The following is a 15,739-nucleotide window of genomic DNA, read 5'->3' as shown; positions in this document are numbered from 1 at the left end:
AAATTTAAATTGCTACCTATATTTTGGGGGGGTGAAAATGATATGAAATTTTTGTTTTGTAGGAAAATACAGCGAACTGCATTGTTGGTTAAATACTGTCGGTTAAAAATTCAAATTTTATTTCATCAATTTTATTTTTCTTCTTAATTTTCACATAAATTTAAGGCATTTTATGGGTGTTGAACACTTCAAATTTTTTCAATTCCACTCCGCGCTCATAGTTTTGCAAATTTTTTTGCTTTACTAAGTTATTTTTACGGCATTTTTCTCTTTTTGCAACAAACTTTGTAAAATAAATATCATGTTTTTACAGAATATTGATGTATTCAAATGAACGAAAGCCAAAAAGTTCATCGGTCAGATTTCCGCAGCTGTCGATTCGCTATTCAGCTCGGCAGGGAACACGACTCGCGCATTTTTAATCGATATGTTACATACATGCGATAATTTCATCCGCCCTCGTTGTGTGTGTTATTCGCAGCGTGCATTATTTACACGCAGCAACACGCTGCTCTGCAGACCGACTATGAGTGAGAGATGCGCATACATTTGCCATTTATATATCCGTGTGCGTTGTGCTGTACAACACCCTCGATGATGGCACATGAATTATTTTCCGCGGCTCCACCGACTGCGAAAAAATGAAAAAAAAAATCAAAGCACGAATCCTCATGACATAGTGAAATAAAAATCTGCCGCTGCTAAAATGCTGTCGCACCCATTCCGCTCACGTACAAATATTTTCTCTCCACCGCCGACGACATAACAAGCCAATTCCTCCGGATCGCTTCTCTCGCCTGCAGCACAGATTCCGCCGCCGCCGAGCTGCCCAGACGACCTGCGACCTACCTTTTGCCCAAAAACTGTAAAAAATTATCGATCCACTCAAAGAAGATTGCTTTTGGGAAGGAAAAATAATAAATAGAATTCCAATTAACATACACCGCTTTGTGTTGTAATAACTAGAATGGTTAAAAAGTCTTATGATGTTTAAGTATGTTTCTTTCAAAATGAATTCTGATAATGGATCTTTGCTAATATTTTTCATTGTAATTTGTATATGCAGGTTTTTTAACAGACTTTAACACTATTTCTTTTCCAGAATACAAATTTTTTGCTATTCAAATTGTTACAATAATGGTAAAAATTTAATAGCTTGAAAGCAGTTTCTTCTCTAGAACATAATATGACCTTAAAATGAAAATCTTTGGAGATTTTTTTACAATCATCTTCAAGAGGAATTTAAAATAAAAAAATTATATTTATATAATTATATATATATTTTTTTTTTTAAATCATGAGACATTTTCACGAGTCTTTTCTCTATAGTATTAATAGTTTTTAATCTATAACCTAATAAACAAAGATAAATAAACTTGCTGTGGCCACTCTAAATTTAAAAAAATAAAATCACAAACATACGTCTTTCAAAATATACTGAATATTTTCAAACACACATTATTACTGAACCATTGCTACAATGGCTTTGAAATCAACGCGATTCTCTTCTCAGAATTTTTATTTTAAATAAATTATTTACTAATCTAGTTGGTCAATTTACTGATAACTCTGTGTCAAAACTTGCTATTGTCTCCCAAAATAAAATATTAAAATTGTACAAAAAAAAAAAAACTGAATTTTTCAAACACACAATATTATTGAACCATTGCTCATATGACCATGTTAATAATCTTCTCCAATTGCATATTTAATATTCTAGTTGGTCATTTTGACAATATACCTTTGCTAAAACTATTAAAATTCAGTTAGAGTTTTGTTGATTTTTTAGTTTATTAATGTTGCTGTGCATATTTTAGAAGTTAATTTTTTTTTAAACTTTATTGGAATTCATATAATTTTTAGCCTAATTTTCTTCACGATCATGCATTCAAAGTTAGTCAAGTTTAATTGGTCGCAGAAGTGGTGGCTGCTTGGTGAAAAGTGGATGTCAAACTTTGCACTTGTGGTTAAAAGGAGGTCTGGCAATGAGGAGGAAAATCTCTGCAGAGGACTGCAAACTCACTTGAGTCGGACAAATCAATTCCATAGTAGAGTTTGTCTGCTGGAATAGATGTTGAGTCTAATTGTATCCGATTGAAAAAGTATAATAAATTAATAAACGAGCAACCAATACAATTTAAACTAAAAATTATTTCCAATAATTGTAAACAACTTGCTGTGTCGTTGGGTGTATTAATCAGAATGAAAGTCATGGTAACCCAGGTAATTTCCGCAAATGTCTTAATTTCTCTATATTTTTCGCCATTTACTCCGATAAACAACTCAGATATTCACAAGGAACAGGAACAGTGTGCGCGATCCTAAAAAACGATGATATTTTTTCCGAGTCCATTGATATATAATATTAAATAGGTGCCTGATGGAACACGTTTTGTTGTTGATGCAAGTGTGTGTGTGTGTTTATTTTGTGTGTGTACATTCATACCTTTCTAAAGTCACTTTCAACACGCAGCGTTCGTTCGATCACTTATAACAAAATATCACCAAGAATGATTTGTCCTTCATCCGTGCGTACTTCGCGCGTAGTTTGTCGAGCTCACAGGGTTATTGCACTCGGTGGCTGAAAAGCAGGTGCAGGAGCAGCAACAACGACGCCAACAACAGCGCCGGACTGGCCGACACGCCCGACGCACCTCCGAGGACTGCAACAAATCAATCAGAATCGTCAGATGGCAAAAATTTTATTTATCACATTCTTCAAAAAATTAATTTTAATGTAAATAGGAAAATTAAAACACAACAAGTGATCAAATTAAAGTAAACAAATTCGTTAAAACAACAACAGCTTCACACTAAATTTTTAATTTGTATGTATATTTATAAGTTTACCCCACACATTTTACAAACGAATATATTAATGAATTATAACTTATTTATGCCTGCGCGGAGCATTACTTTTTTTACTATAAAACAATAAACGACGATAAAATCCACCGAAAAAAGCTGAGTTAAATTTTAAACCTTAACCACGGAATTGTCTATATATTTATTGGATATGTATTTATAAGAAAATAGCCTTCTGCATTAAACAAAAACGTACTTATCAAAAATCCTGATTGAAATTGTGAATAAAAATTTAATTATTATCAATAATTACAATATTTTTATTTCTTAACTCAATGATCATAATTTTAGTTGCCTTTCCTGGATATTTGGGATCTATTATTTACGGAAAAATGTTTTCATGATTATTCTTTGCTAAATTTGTTAAAATTAAGCAAAATCAGAAAAAACTTTCTAATATAATTATGGAAGTTTTCTTGAATGTTTAATTTTATTCTGTAATTTAAATATTAAACATTAAATGTGATATTAACTTGTAATGAAGCTGGAGAAACAAAATTTCGATAATCTGTGAAAAGGTAATTAATGTAATATTTGCACTAGCAATTTTATTTTTCTCTGAAGTTTATGTTTTCTCTCTCAAAGTTTTGCATTGCTGTCAGCAATACCAAAAATACACATTTTTTTTTTGTACTTGTAGCTCTAATTACATTACGCCTCTGTGTGCGCCGGCCCTAAATGCGCGTGCGAGTGTCTCGAATGAAGAAGTCTGGAATAATGGCTTTTAGAGACGGAGGTGCGCCCACTCGGATATTTTCTTTGATGTCACACAGGCACACAGCGAGAGACTTTGTGTTTCTTTCCTTTCTGTGAGAGCCCGAAATGTTTTAGAAACGAGTAACAATATTTGGCAATGGTGTTGCTGGGAAGAAATGAACAAAAATCGAAATTATAAGCAGCCTAAATTAAAAAAAGACCTAGAAATTCTCAATTTGTAAAAGCAGATTGTTGAAGCAGAAAAAATTAATTGATTGGAGCAAAACAATTTAAATGTTTTCTAAAATCATTGAAATATTACAAATTATTATTTTTTGTACTTCTATTACTTAAAATTAAAAAGCATTTTGCATTATTCTAGTAGTAATTTCTTCTTCTCCCAAAATGAGGAATATGTAAAAATTTGCAAAGTATTAAAAAAAATGAGATAAATTAAAAAAAAAATGTTTGCAATTTATATTTAATTAGTACTCACAGTCCATCATGACCCATTTGCTGTCTAGCGAGGGCACGTTCTGCTGGAACGGGTTTTCCGGCTTGCGGAGGCTCACGTTGGAGGTGCACTTGACGGTCATGCGCCCGTTGACAAAGTGGTGTTCCATGGCCTCAAAACGGAGGCCCGTCCTGATGGTGACGAGACCATGCTTGTGCACCACCGGCTCGAAGTGGATGACATTGTCGCCCGAGACCTGCGACATATTGTTAAATAATTGAGAGGCGCCGTTTGCCGCCAGCCAGCCAAGGAGGGCAGACACGCGGACGTGCGACAAATAAAAAGCAGCCCGAGCCGAGGTGTCGGGCCGCCGAGCCGCTTGTTTATTCAATTTATAAGAGATCGGCGGGCTGAAAGGGTCAAATATCTCCGGCATGGTCAAACTCTTGGCGCAAACTTTGCGGACGAGCGCAAGGAGCTCGGGTGCATATCAATTGGGGCCGCGCGCTTGATCAAGTATTAATGCCGTCGGCCTTTTCTCCCGGGCCTTTGACTCTGTTCTCGCCACCCTCAAAGCCCACCCGCCCTAACAGACCTGCGGTCGCTCTCGCTCTTTTTTCCCGAGGTCGCCTCAGCCACCTTTTTCACTCTTCTTTTTGCGGTGAATTTCGCGCGAATAGAGCAGGATCTCGCTGCATTCATTAAGGTTGAATGCGGTCCTGCTCTGTTTTGATGCTATCTGAGAGTCTTTGCTAGGAATTTTGTAAATTTCCATGCAGAACCACGACGTTCTCATAAACCATTTGAAAAGGAGAAAATTCAGCGTGAAAGAAGAAAAAAAAATTGGAGGAACCCCTTGAAAAAGGCTTATATACAAAATCAACTCTGGGATTTTTAAAATTATTCTCCAATGTTAAAAAATAATTTCCTTTTCCAGTGGAATTAAAAAGGCCAATAAAACTAATTACTGCATATGATTTTTGTTTTTAAGTTGTTTTCAGAACTAAAATTAATTTAATGATATAAGAGAGTGAAAAAATTGACAAAATTTAAAAACATTTATGAAAATAAACGTACGTGAAGTTGGCGATATCGCCAGCCTTTGGACCAGATTTTTTAAAAGTTGTGAACCTGGCGATATCGCCAGCTTTCAATAGAGATATAAAACATCATTTCGGACAGTATAAACACAAAAACAAATGTCCAACGACATAAAACATGCGTCCGAACAATACAAGTGATGGTACAGCTACAAAGCGATTTCAGGTGTTCCTACAGCACGTTTCCAGTAGAAACTCCCTGTGCCGCGACGCCATGCACCATTTCGGACAGCTAGTACACCCAGCTGTCTGAATTGGTACATACTAAGGTGCTCCCACCCTGCAGGGTGAACGAAAAACCACCCCTTAGGTAAATTTGAGCTAAAATGTTCACTTTATATCGTTCGGACGCCCTTGCGGCCATCCGGGACACTTGTGCCGCGACGCCATGCACCACTTCGGACAGCTCGTACACCCAGCTGCACGAATTGGTACATACTAAGGTGCTCCCACCCTGCAGGGTGCACGAAAGACCACCCTTAAGATAAATTTTTGGTAAAAAAGTAGCTTTAAATCGTTCGGACGCCCCTGGGACCATCCGGGACGCTTGTGCCGCGACGCCATGCACCATTTCGGACAGCTCGTACACCCAGCTGTCCGAATTGGTACATACTAAGGTGCTCCCACCCTGCAGGGTGAACGAAAAACCACCCCTTAGGTAAATTTGAGCTAAAATGTTCACTTTATATCGTTCGGACGCCTCTGGGACCATCCGGGACGCTTGTGCCGCGACGCCATGCACCATTTCGGACAGCTCGTACACCCAGCTGCACGAATTGGTACATACTAAGGTGCTCCCACCCTGCAGGGTGAACGAAAAACCACCCCTTAGGTAAATTTGAGCTAAAATGTTCACTTTATATCGTTCGGACGCCTCTGGGACCATCCGGGACGCTTGTGCCGCGACGCTATGCACCATTTCGGACAGCTCGTACACCCAGCTGTCCGAATTGGTACATACTAAGGTGCTCCCACCCTGCAGGGTGAACGAAAAACCACCCCTTAGGTAAATTTGAGCTAAAATGTTCACTTTATATCGTTCGGACGCCTCTGGGACCATCCGGGACGCTTGTGCCGCGACGCCATGCACCATTTCGGACAGCTCGTACACCCAGCTGTCCGAATTGGTACATACTAAGGTGCTCCCACCCTGCAGGGTGAACGAAAAACCACCCCTTAGGTAAATTTGAGCTAAAATGTTCACTTTATATCGTTCGGACGCCTCTGGGACCATCCGGGACGCTTGTGCCGCGACGCCATGCACCATTTCGGACAGCTCGTACACCCAGCTGTCCGAATTGGTACATACTAAGGTGCTCCCACCCTGCAGGGTGAACGAAAAACCACCCCTTAGGTAAATTTGAGCTAAAATGTTCACTTTATATCGTTCGGACGCCCATGCGGCCATCCGGGACACTTGTGCCGCGACGCCATGCACCATTTCGGACAGCTCGTACACCCAGCTTCATGAATTGGTACATACTAAGGTGCTCCCACCCTGCAGGGTGTACGAAAAACCACCCGTAAGGTAAATTTATGGTAAAAAGCTAGCTTTAAATCGTTTGGACGCCCCTGCGGCCATCCGGGACACTTGTACAATTATAAATATTATATATTATTACGGTTCAAAAAATTTTTTCAATAAAATTTTTTAATATACTATTATTTATAAATTTTAATTGCGTATGTTTTTGACAAACAAATTACAATGACTATAATTCCACCCGGAAATGACCGCGCTTTGATAACAAACAAGACAAATTAATTATTAATGCTATTGTTATTTTAATTGAAGTGAATTTGTTCAAATTTTTAGATCACATGAATTTTTTAATAAAAGTTATAATTCATTTATAAAATAAATAATAAATATAATTTATTGATGAAATAAATTAACTAAAAGAATATATTGACATTATTTACGAGAATGCTGCATATATGATTTAAGCTATCCCAAGGCTGCATGTATGCTTGGGTACAGCATATATAATACAATTTCATTTTAACTCTTAATAAATAAATAAAAAACTACAATTTTCAATTTTCTTTAATTGGCAAGTAAAATAAAAAAATAATGAAAAAAGAAAGTGTGAAATACAATATTTTACAATCATGCAAAAACTGTACATAATAATAATAATTTAGCAAACTTCATTTGTTTTAATTAAGTTGAAACTAAAGTTCATTTAATTTTAAGTTTGTCATTAATTTATCACTTTATAAATAAAATGCTGGTCAAATATTTAAAAAATAAAAATGCAATTTACATAACTAGCAAATTATTTAATATAGGAGCATTTCCGAGTGAGATTGAGGGGGCTTTGGACAAAAAAAATTACCATATCTTATTTTAAAATATGTCAAAGTGGGTGTCTGGAGGGGCCTCCTCGCCAATTTTGAGACCTCAAAAAAGGGGCGTTGCCCAAAATTTTGGGGGTTGAAAAATGACCCGAGATTTTTTTGATTGTCCATAACTTTGGAACGGTTTGGGTTAGAACAATGATCTAAACTGTTCCTGACCTAACTTTTTACGCTAAACAACTTTGCCGTTGACATAAAAGTCGTAGACTTAAGGGTAATGTCACTTTTCGGAGATTTTTATATAAAAGTAAAATTTTGCCGATGATAGCCCCCTCCAATTTTTTTGGTGATATAGGAAAAAATGTAGCCCATGGAATTTTACGTCGGCCCTGTAATTTTCAGAATGGCCATTTTTTCCGTTTTTGAGAAAATACAGGCTAAATAATGAAAAACGTGCTTTTCCGAGGCATATTTTTGGATAAAAAATTTAAAAATCTTAAAAATTAATAAATATGAAATAATTTATGTTTCTTACAGTCAAAATAACTAAAATTTAGGATATATCGTAGTTTTGATTGATTTTTCAGGTTTTTAAATTTTTTTATCCAAAAATATGCCTCGGAAAAGCACGTTTTTCATTATTTAGCCTGTATTTTCTCAAAAACGGAAAAAATGGCCATTCTGAAAATTACAGGGCCGACGTAAAATTTCATGGGCTACATTTTTTCCTATATTACCAAAAAAATTGGAGGGGGCTATCATCGGCAAAATTTTACTTTTATATAAAAATCTCCGAAAAGTGACATTACCCTTAAGTCTACGACTTTTATGTCAACGGCAAAGTTGTTTAGCGTAAAAAGTTAGGTCAGGAACAGTTTAGATCATTGTTCTAACCCAAACCGTTCCAAAGTTATGGACAATCAAAAAAATCTCGGGTCATTTTTCAACCCCCAAAATTTTGGGCAACGCCCCTTTTTTGAGGTCTTAAAATTGGCGAGGAGGCCCCTCCAGACACCCACTTTGACATATGTTAAAATAAGATATGGTAATTTTTTTTGTCCAAAGCCCACTCAATCTCACTCGGAAATGCTCATAGATTTAAATTTTTTAAGTCAAAAAATGTTTGTCAAAAACATACGCAATTAATATTCATAAATAATAGTATGAACCGTAATAATATAAGTTTGAACCGTAATAATATATAATATTTATATATTTATATATTTATTTAAGTGTCCCGCATGGCCGCAGGAACATCCGAACGATTTAAAGCTAGTTTTTTACCATAAATATACCTTACGGGTGGTTTTTCGTACACCCTGCAGGGTGGGAGCACCTTAGTATGTACCAATTCGGACAGCTGGGTGTACGAGCTGTCCGAAATGGTGCATGGCGTCGCGGCACAAGCGTCCCGGATGGTCCCAGAGGCGTCCGAACGATATAAAGTGAACATTTTAGCTCAAATTTACCTAAGGGGTGGTTTTTCGTTCACCCTGCAGGGTGGGAGCACCTTAGTATGTACCAATTCGGACAGCTGGGTGTACGAGCTGTCCGAAATGGTGCATGGCGTCGCGGCACAAGCGTCCCGGATGGTCCCAGGGGCGTCCGAACGATTTAAAGCTACTTTTTTACCAAAAATTTATCTTAAGGGTGGTTTTTCGTGCATCCTGCAGGGTGGGAGCACCTTAGTATGTACCAATTCGGACAGCTGGGTGTACGAGCTGTCCGAAGTGGTGCATGGCGTCGCGGCACAAGCGTCCCGGATGGTCCCAGGGGCGTCCGAACGATTTAAAGCTACTTTTTTACCAAAAATTTATCTTAAGGGTGGTTTTTCGTGCATCCTGCAGGGTGGGAGCACCTTAGTATGTACCAATTCGGACAGCTGGGTGTACGAGCTGTCCGAAGTGGTGCATGGCGTCGCGGCACAAGCGTCCCGGATGGTCCCAGGGGCGTCCGAACGATTTAAAGCTACTTTTTTACCAAAAATTTATCTTAAGGGTGGTTTTTCGTGCATCCTGCAGGGTGGGAGCACCTTAGTATGTACCAATTCGGACAGCTGGGCGTACGAGCTGTCCGAAGTGGTGCATGGCGTCGCGGCACAAGCGTCCCGGATGGTCCCAGGGGCGTCCGAACGATTTAAAGCTACTTTTTTACCAAAAATTTATCTTAAGGGTGGTTTTTCGTGCATCCTGCAGGGTGGGAGCACCTTAGTATGTACCAATTCGGACAGCTGGGTGTACGAGCTGTCCGAAGTGGTGCATGGCGTCGCGGCACAAGCGTCCCGGATGGTCCCAGGGGCGTCCGAACGATTTAAAGCTACTTTTTTACCAAAAATTTATCTTAAGGGTGGTTTTTCGTGCATCCTGCAGGGTGGGAGCACCTTAGTATGTACCAATTCGGACAGCTGGGTGTACGAGCTGTCCGAAGTGGTGCATGGCGTCGCGGCACAAGTGTCCCGGATGGCCACAAGGGCGTCCGAACGATTTAAAGTGAACATTTTAGCTCAAATTTACCTAAGGGGTGGTTTTTCGTTCACCCTGCAGGGTGGGAGCACCTTAGTATGTACCAATTCGGATAGCTGGGTGCACGAGCTGTCCGAAATGGTGCATGGCGTCGCGGCACAGGGAGTTTCTACTGGAAACGTGCTGTAGGAACACCTGAAATCGCTTTGTAGCTGTACCATCACTTGTATTGTTCGGACGCATGTTTTATGTCGTTGGACATTTGTTTTTGTGTTTATACTGTCCGAAATGTTGTTTTATATCTCTATTGAAAGCTGGCGATATCGCCAGGTTCACAACTTTTAAAAAATCTGGTCCAAAGGCTGGCGATATCGCCAACTTCACGTACGTTGAAAATAATACGCTTATATAAATATCTCTTTTTCAAACTGCAACCGTTCCACTTATAATGAGAGTTTTTAATGTTTGCTGTGGATGTTTTATAAATTTTTAACAATGTACCGCTGTCTTCAAAATATTTTGTTAATTACAGAAAGAATAATAATTAAGGAGCGGCAAATTTAGTTCCAAAGCTCAAATAACTAATTTGTCAAACCAAAACTGCTTGTATTTAATTTAATCTTAATTTTATCCTTTGAGCTTCCTTTTTTCTTTGTAATTATTTAATGTGAAAATGCTAATTTAATTTAATATTAGGTGAATTGCCGCTCATTTTGTGTAAAATTCATGTAAATAATTAGACAAAAAGCGACCATAAAAATGTTGATGGAAAAAAATCCTGATTTACCTTTTTTTAATCATGATCGATTGTTGCAGTTGCTAAATCAATTGAATAATTAATTTTCCTTTTCAAAGTTCATTCAACACTTTTTCTATTCATTTTTATTTTTATATCTAGATCCTCAACAAAACCAAATTTAAATATGCCTCTAATTGCATATTCTTACATCTTAATTAGACACATCACTAGAAAAACTTTGTGCCAATTTTACTATTTTCTAAAAGTTAAGTCAGACCGGACTGGCTCTCGGATTCCAGCAGTTTGAGGGGGCAAAAATCAATTCAAATTTATACACACAGCGATTCTAGGGCTGAGGTGGCGGCGGGGAAGAAGCGTCGCACGTTCAAAGAAGACGAGCGGAGGGTTGGCTCGCAATTTATAAAAGTGTCCAAATTGCGAGGGTGCAATTTATTCGAGGCTGGCCGAGCGAGGCAGGTGTGTATCGATTTGGCATTAGCCGCGTGTTAAAGCTTGATGAGGCGCTATTAGTTATTACCGCGAGGCGCACCTTATCAATCTAGGTGAAAAATCGCAAGGCCCAGCCCAAAGCTTCCCTAGCTCGGCTCATTTGGGGAGCGAGCGCGATAGCCGGATGAATATTTGATGAGCGCTTGAGATTCAATCAGTCGCTCAATCACGGCCCTAATTAAATATTCAGCGTGGCCTGAAATTAGTGAAACAATTTGGCATGCGAAAACCGTCGGCTTTTTACCATCTGCGTCCATTCGCACCTAAATAAACATGCTGACGGGCAAACATTCACTATTAATTGCTTATACATTAGTATGAGAGAGACAGAGCTGCAGTTACGTACAAATAATTATGTAAAAGGTGGTTAGCTTATATTTAAAAAAAAAACTGTAAATAATTAGTTATTAAATAAAGTATAATAATTTAGCTGCATTTATAAAACAAACTTAATTTATAAATTTTGCCATTTTAAATTTATTTTCATTAGTTAATTTAATACTTCAAGTATAATTGATATTTATTTGAAAAAGTTTTTTTTAAAAAAATTTTTATTTGCCATGATGTTCAAATTTTAGGTAACAAATTATTCTAAGCAAAAAATAGATGATTTCAATGCAAATCGAGTATTTAAAAACCCACATTTATAACAAAAGTCGAAAGTGTATTTGAATTTAAAGAGGAACAATTAATTTATGCAATGATCATAAAAAAGTAGAGATGATTTCTCTGTTCAGTTCAATTTATTAGAAAAATTAGAAAATTTTGAGTATAAAATAATTATAAATGATTGGCTGATTTAAGCAGAACCTGCTCGTGATCCCCTTTTGTTCACAATTGAAAAAAATGTTCCTTTCTTCTTGATTTGGTTAAACGCCGGGTGCCGGAAAAGGAACGCAAAAACAATATATTTATGGCCGTAAATTCTCATTCTTGAGGCTTGACGTGTCTGGCATGCACACACGCAGCAAACCAAATTCATTTTGCACGTCACTCAGACCGAGGGTGGCTTTTCGGTTTCACTCTGTGCGATGAATTTTCCACGAAAAGAATCAAAGTCTCTGTCTCTGGAGAGAGCGGCGAAAAAATATCTCGCTTTCCGCCATAATCGGAAAACTTTTAAAGTAATTAGTTGTGCGAGAGGCGTTCCGTGGCGCCTTTTGAGGTTGACATGGAAATCCCCGCGACTAGCACGTCTTAACAAGGCCGCCTATTGAATATTTTATTGCGCATCTAAAGGGAATCAAAAAGAGAGCAGGCCGAGATGATGGAAGATTCTTGTTTAATGCCTCCATAAAATATCACTCGAACACATTTTTTCCGAGGAAGAGAGTGCACTGCTGGGGAAAATCTTATTTGTATATTCATAAATAATAAGCAGCAAATTTCTGCGCTCTGTCTTAAGTGACTGCACAAAGGAGTAGCAGCTTTTTGTCCCGAAATTTGTATATTTCTTGCTGTATTGACGAAAATAAATAGCGTTATAAGAGAAAGAGAGGTGCCTGCGTCTTTTGCCGGAAAAAAGCTTAAAAGCTGCCGCTGTGCACAAGTTTCTTTGTTCCCCTGTCATTGGCTGTCGTAATCGCTTTAATGGAGCATCATCTCACAAGCAAGAAGTTCCTTTTTTACATTATACATATTTTTTTCGCAGTCTGAGATTTTGAGCTCGAAAACTCGATGCAAAAAAAGTAGCGAGAGAGGTTTTATGGGCCATATCGTTGGGGATTAAAGGAAGTAATTGAGCCGTACACTCTCGCGCGGGTATTGATTGCACGCGCGCCCAGAAAAGCCTTTTCCGCTAGTTTTTGCTTGTCGCACAGAAAGACGGTCTGTCAGCGAAAATTAGCTTGCTATCCCGGCCGGCTTGCCAAATTCGGCGCTGCTTTTTTTCGCCAGAAGCACTTCTTCGTGCAACACATAAAAGCAGAGAGATAAAATCTCGGCGGAACGGAAAAAGTATTACGCGTATACACTCGAGTGATTATATACAGTGCCAGGAAAAATAAGCTAACTTAAATCTAAGGGCCGGAAAGTGATGAAAATCTTTAAAATATTTTTATTTTTAACACTCCGTTGTTACAAACTGTCTTGAAAAATCATTGTAAAAACCTTTTAATATAGAACATATAAAAGATTTTTATGCATTATTATTGAAATATAAAAATCCAAGGGGGTGAAAACCATCTTTCGTTTTTTGAAACTTAATTGCATTCCTATTCAATTTTTAGAATCAAAATCGACTCTCGACACAAAGGTTTTGACCCTTCTAACCTTTAATCGAAAAACTCTATACAAAAATTTGAATATCTCGGCAACAAATAGGTAATTTAGAGGAGCCATTCAATCTGTCACATACTTTATACTTGTAGAATGAGTAGTATTAATGGATTTTACCTCCATAAATTATATATGGAGCGAACGCAATGCAGCTTTTCCTAATTTTAAGTCTACACATGACATTTTATATATATTATTTCTAAACTTATAATTTTCTTGTCGTTTTTTAAGCAAAATAATTTAATATTCTTTTAGTCATGAACATTATACACTTTAGTATAATTTAATGTTTGATTTTTTATAGTGCAGTTCAAAAATAAGATAGTTTTTAATTAGTCGCTACAAAGTATTTCAATAAAAAAACCTTATCTACTGATTTTTTCCTGATATATTTAATTTCAATAGAACAATATTAACTTGCTTTATTAAATAAATATTTCTAATTTCTGCTTGTTCCATTTTCTTACCACATCATCAAGCTGTACAACAATTTAGTAGTGAAAGTCGATATTAAATCCATGTTGACATTTGTCTATGGCTTTAAATTGACAATTTGTTAATTAACATGGAAATATCGCTCCTCTTCATATAATTTTTAGGATAAATTTATTTCCAGAGTTGCATGGCCCTTAATTTCTTTATATTGACTTTTACAAGGATGGACGCGATCTCAAATTTTTGCGATCGCGATCGCGATCAGCGGCAGTGTTGCGATCTGCGATCGCGATCCTGAAAATTTTAAAACATGCGATCGCGATCGCGATCATGCGATCTTGCGATTTTATTGCGATAATTTCTTAATACACTACATTATTTATTTGATGGCCGATTCTAATGACTTTTGCGATTGCGATCGCGATCGCGATCTTCTTTTCAAAAATTGGTCTGCGATTGCGATTGCGATCGCGATCTGATCGCGATCGCGATCGCAGCAATTTTTGAAAAGAAGATCACGATTTTGTCCATCCTTGGACTTTTATTTAAAACGAATAATTTCTCACACTTACAGGGTGGTTATTGATGTACCATCGCATCTCGGCAGGCGGAAACGATTTGCTGGAGGTGCAGTTGATGCTGACCAGGTCACCCATGGCGTAGACCACCCCGCCACCGTCCATGAGCGGGTCGTGTTTTGGCAAGTCTGCAAACGTCGACACAAACAAGTTAAATCAATCAAAGCGCCGGCGGACGTCACGGTCGCTTGCACGGAGATCAATAAATTATTTAACAGAAAACACCCGGTGGCAAAAATCGGCCGCAGGAAAATCGAATGTGGAAGAAAAAAGGGGGACTCACAGACGACTTCCATGCGACCCTCGCCGTTGACGGAGCTGAAAGAAGGAGCTTCCGCGGACACTTCGCATCTGTAGAGGCCACTTGAGCGCAAATTGAGAGACTGCAGGTGCACGTTGTAGTTGTTTGAGAAGTGGCGCTGAAACAAACAAAAGGGTGGTCAGATGATACACGTGGGGTTACGAGATGTATTTGTAAGGTAAAAAAAGAAAACAATATACAGCATACCAAAAATTTCATGGCGTTTTCATCTTTCAGAAATGGATTTGTAATTTGTGAGTGAGTTTTTTAGAAAGGAAAATTACATTCTATTTTCAGTGTTTTCATTATTTATTTTCTTAATCAGTTATCATGGAACCAAATGATCAATTTTACTGTGTATTTTTAACTATGCAGGTGTTAGGTGTGATAAAAAAACAAAATGGAAAACTAACAAAGCAAAAAATTACTTGAAGTTGAAATTTGAAGACAAATAATGTGTGGAGAAGATAATAACTCCAATGTTTAAAATTAAAAAAAAAAAATTATAAGGCTTTTAATTGTAACTTAAGTCCCTTTCATCGTTTTTTTTTCTAAACTACAAACCTTTTTTGTTAGGGAAAATTTCACAAAATTATCTAATGGCGCACAATTTGATGAAGGACTATTGTTACGCTATTTTTGCAGTTCTTATTGTAAGAAATCTTTTCCACGACATTTCAAAGTAAAAAGCAAATAAAATGAAGCTAAAAACGTGATTTACTTTGAAGGAATAAAGAGAAAATGTTTAATTACTATAGTAACACGTCTAGTTTGTAAGGACGTTTATTTATTTCCTTTCACATCAAACGCTGGTATATAAAGTTTCAAAGTGCCTACCTTTGCTAAATGAAAACTCACAATCGCGCAAAGCGTGTTATGACCATAGTTACAGACTCTTGAATGCTACTTCCTTACAATACAGGCGTGTGGTGCAAGGAAATATAATATTTTAAGCTGTGCAGCACGCTTTTTGCTCATTACTAACAGATTATTAACTGTGAAAAAGCCGTTCTCTGTTAAT

The 15,739-nt window shown here is 37.4% G+C and overlaps 1 protein-coding gene across 1 annotated transcript in view; it reads right to left on the bottom strand.

The window, feature by feature from the left end:
* Positions 1–2,225: 2,225 nt before the first annotated feature.
* The window catches only part of LOC132194745 (uncharacterized), a 69,626-nt gene continuing 56,112 nt past the window's right edge, over positions 2,226–15,739 (bottom strand). Inside the window, exons 3-6 of the mRNA XM_059616225.1 lie at positions 14,701–14,836; positions 14,412–14,545; positions 4,058–4,271; positions 2,226–2,663 (exon numbers count right to left, since the gene is read on the bottom strand). Coding sequence (XP_059472208.1) covers positions 2,566–2,663; positions 4,058–4,271; positions 14,412–14,545; positions 14,701–14,836 — 582 coding nt within the window. The 3' untranslated portion in view covers positions 2,226–2,565. The remainder of the gene's footprint in view (positions 2,664–4,057; positions 4,272–14,411; positions 14,546–14,700; positions 14,837–15,739) is intronic.

Source organism: Neocloeon triangulifer, unplaced genomic scaffold (genome assembly GCF_031216515.1).
Source record: "Neocloeon triangulifer isolate White Clay Creek 2 clone unplaced genomic scaffold, ASM3121651v1 ptg000008l, whole genome shotgun sequence".
In the NCBI taxonomy this organism is placed as follows: domain Eukaryota; kingdom Metazoa; phylum Arthropoda; class Insecta; order Ephemeroptera; family Baetidae; genus Neocloeon; species Neocloeon triangulifer.
This window is presented reverse-complemented; position numbering and strand designations above follow the sequence as displayed.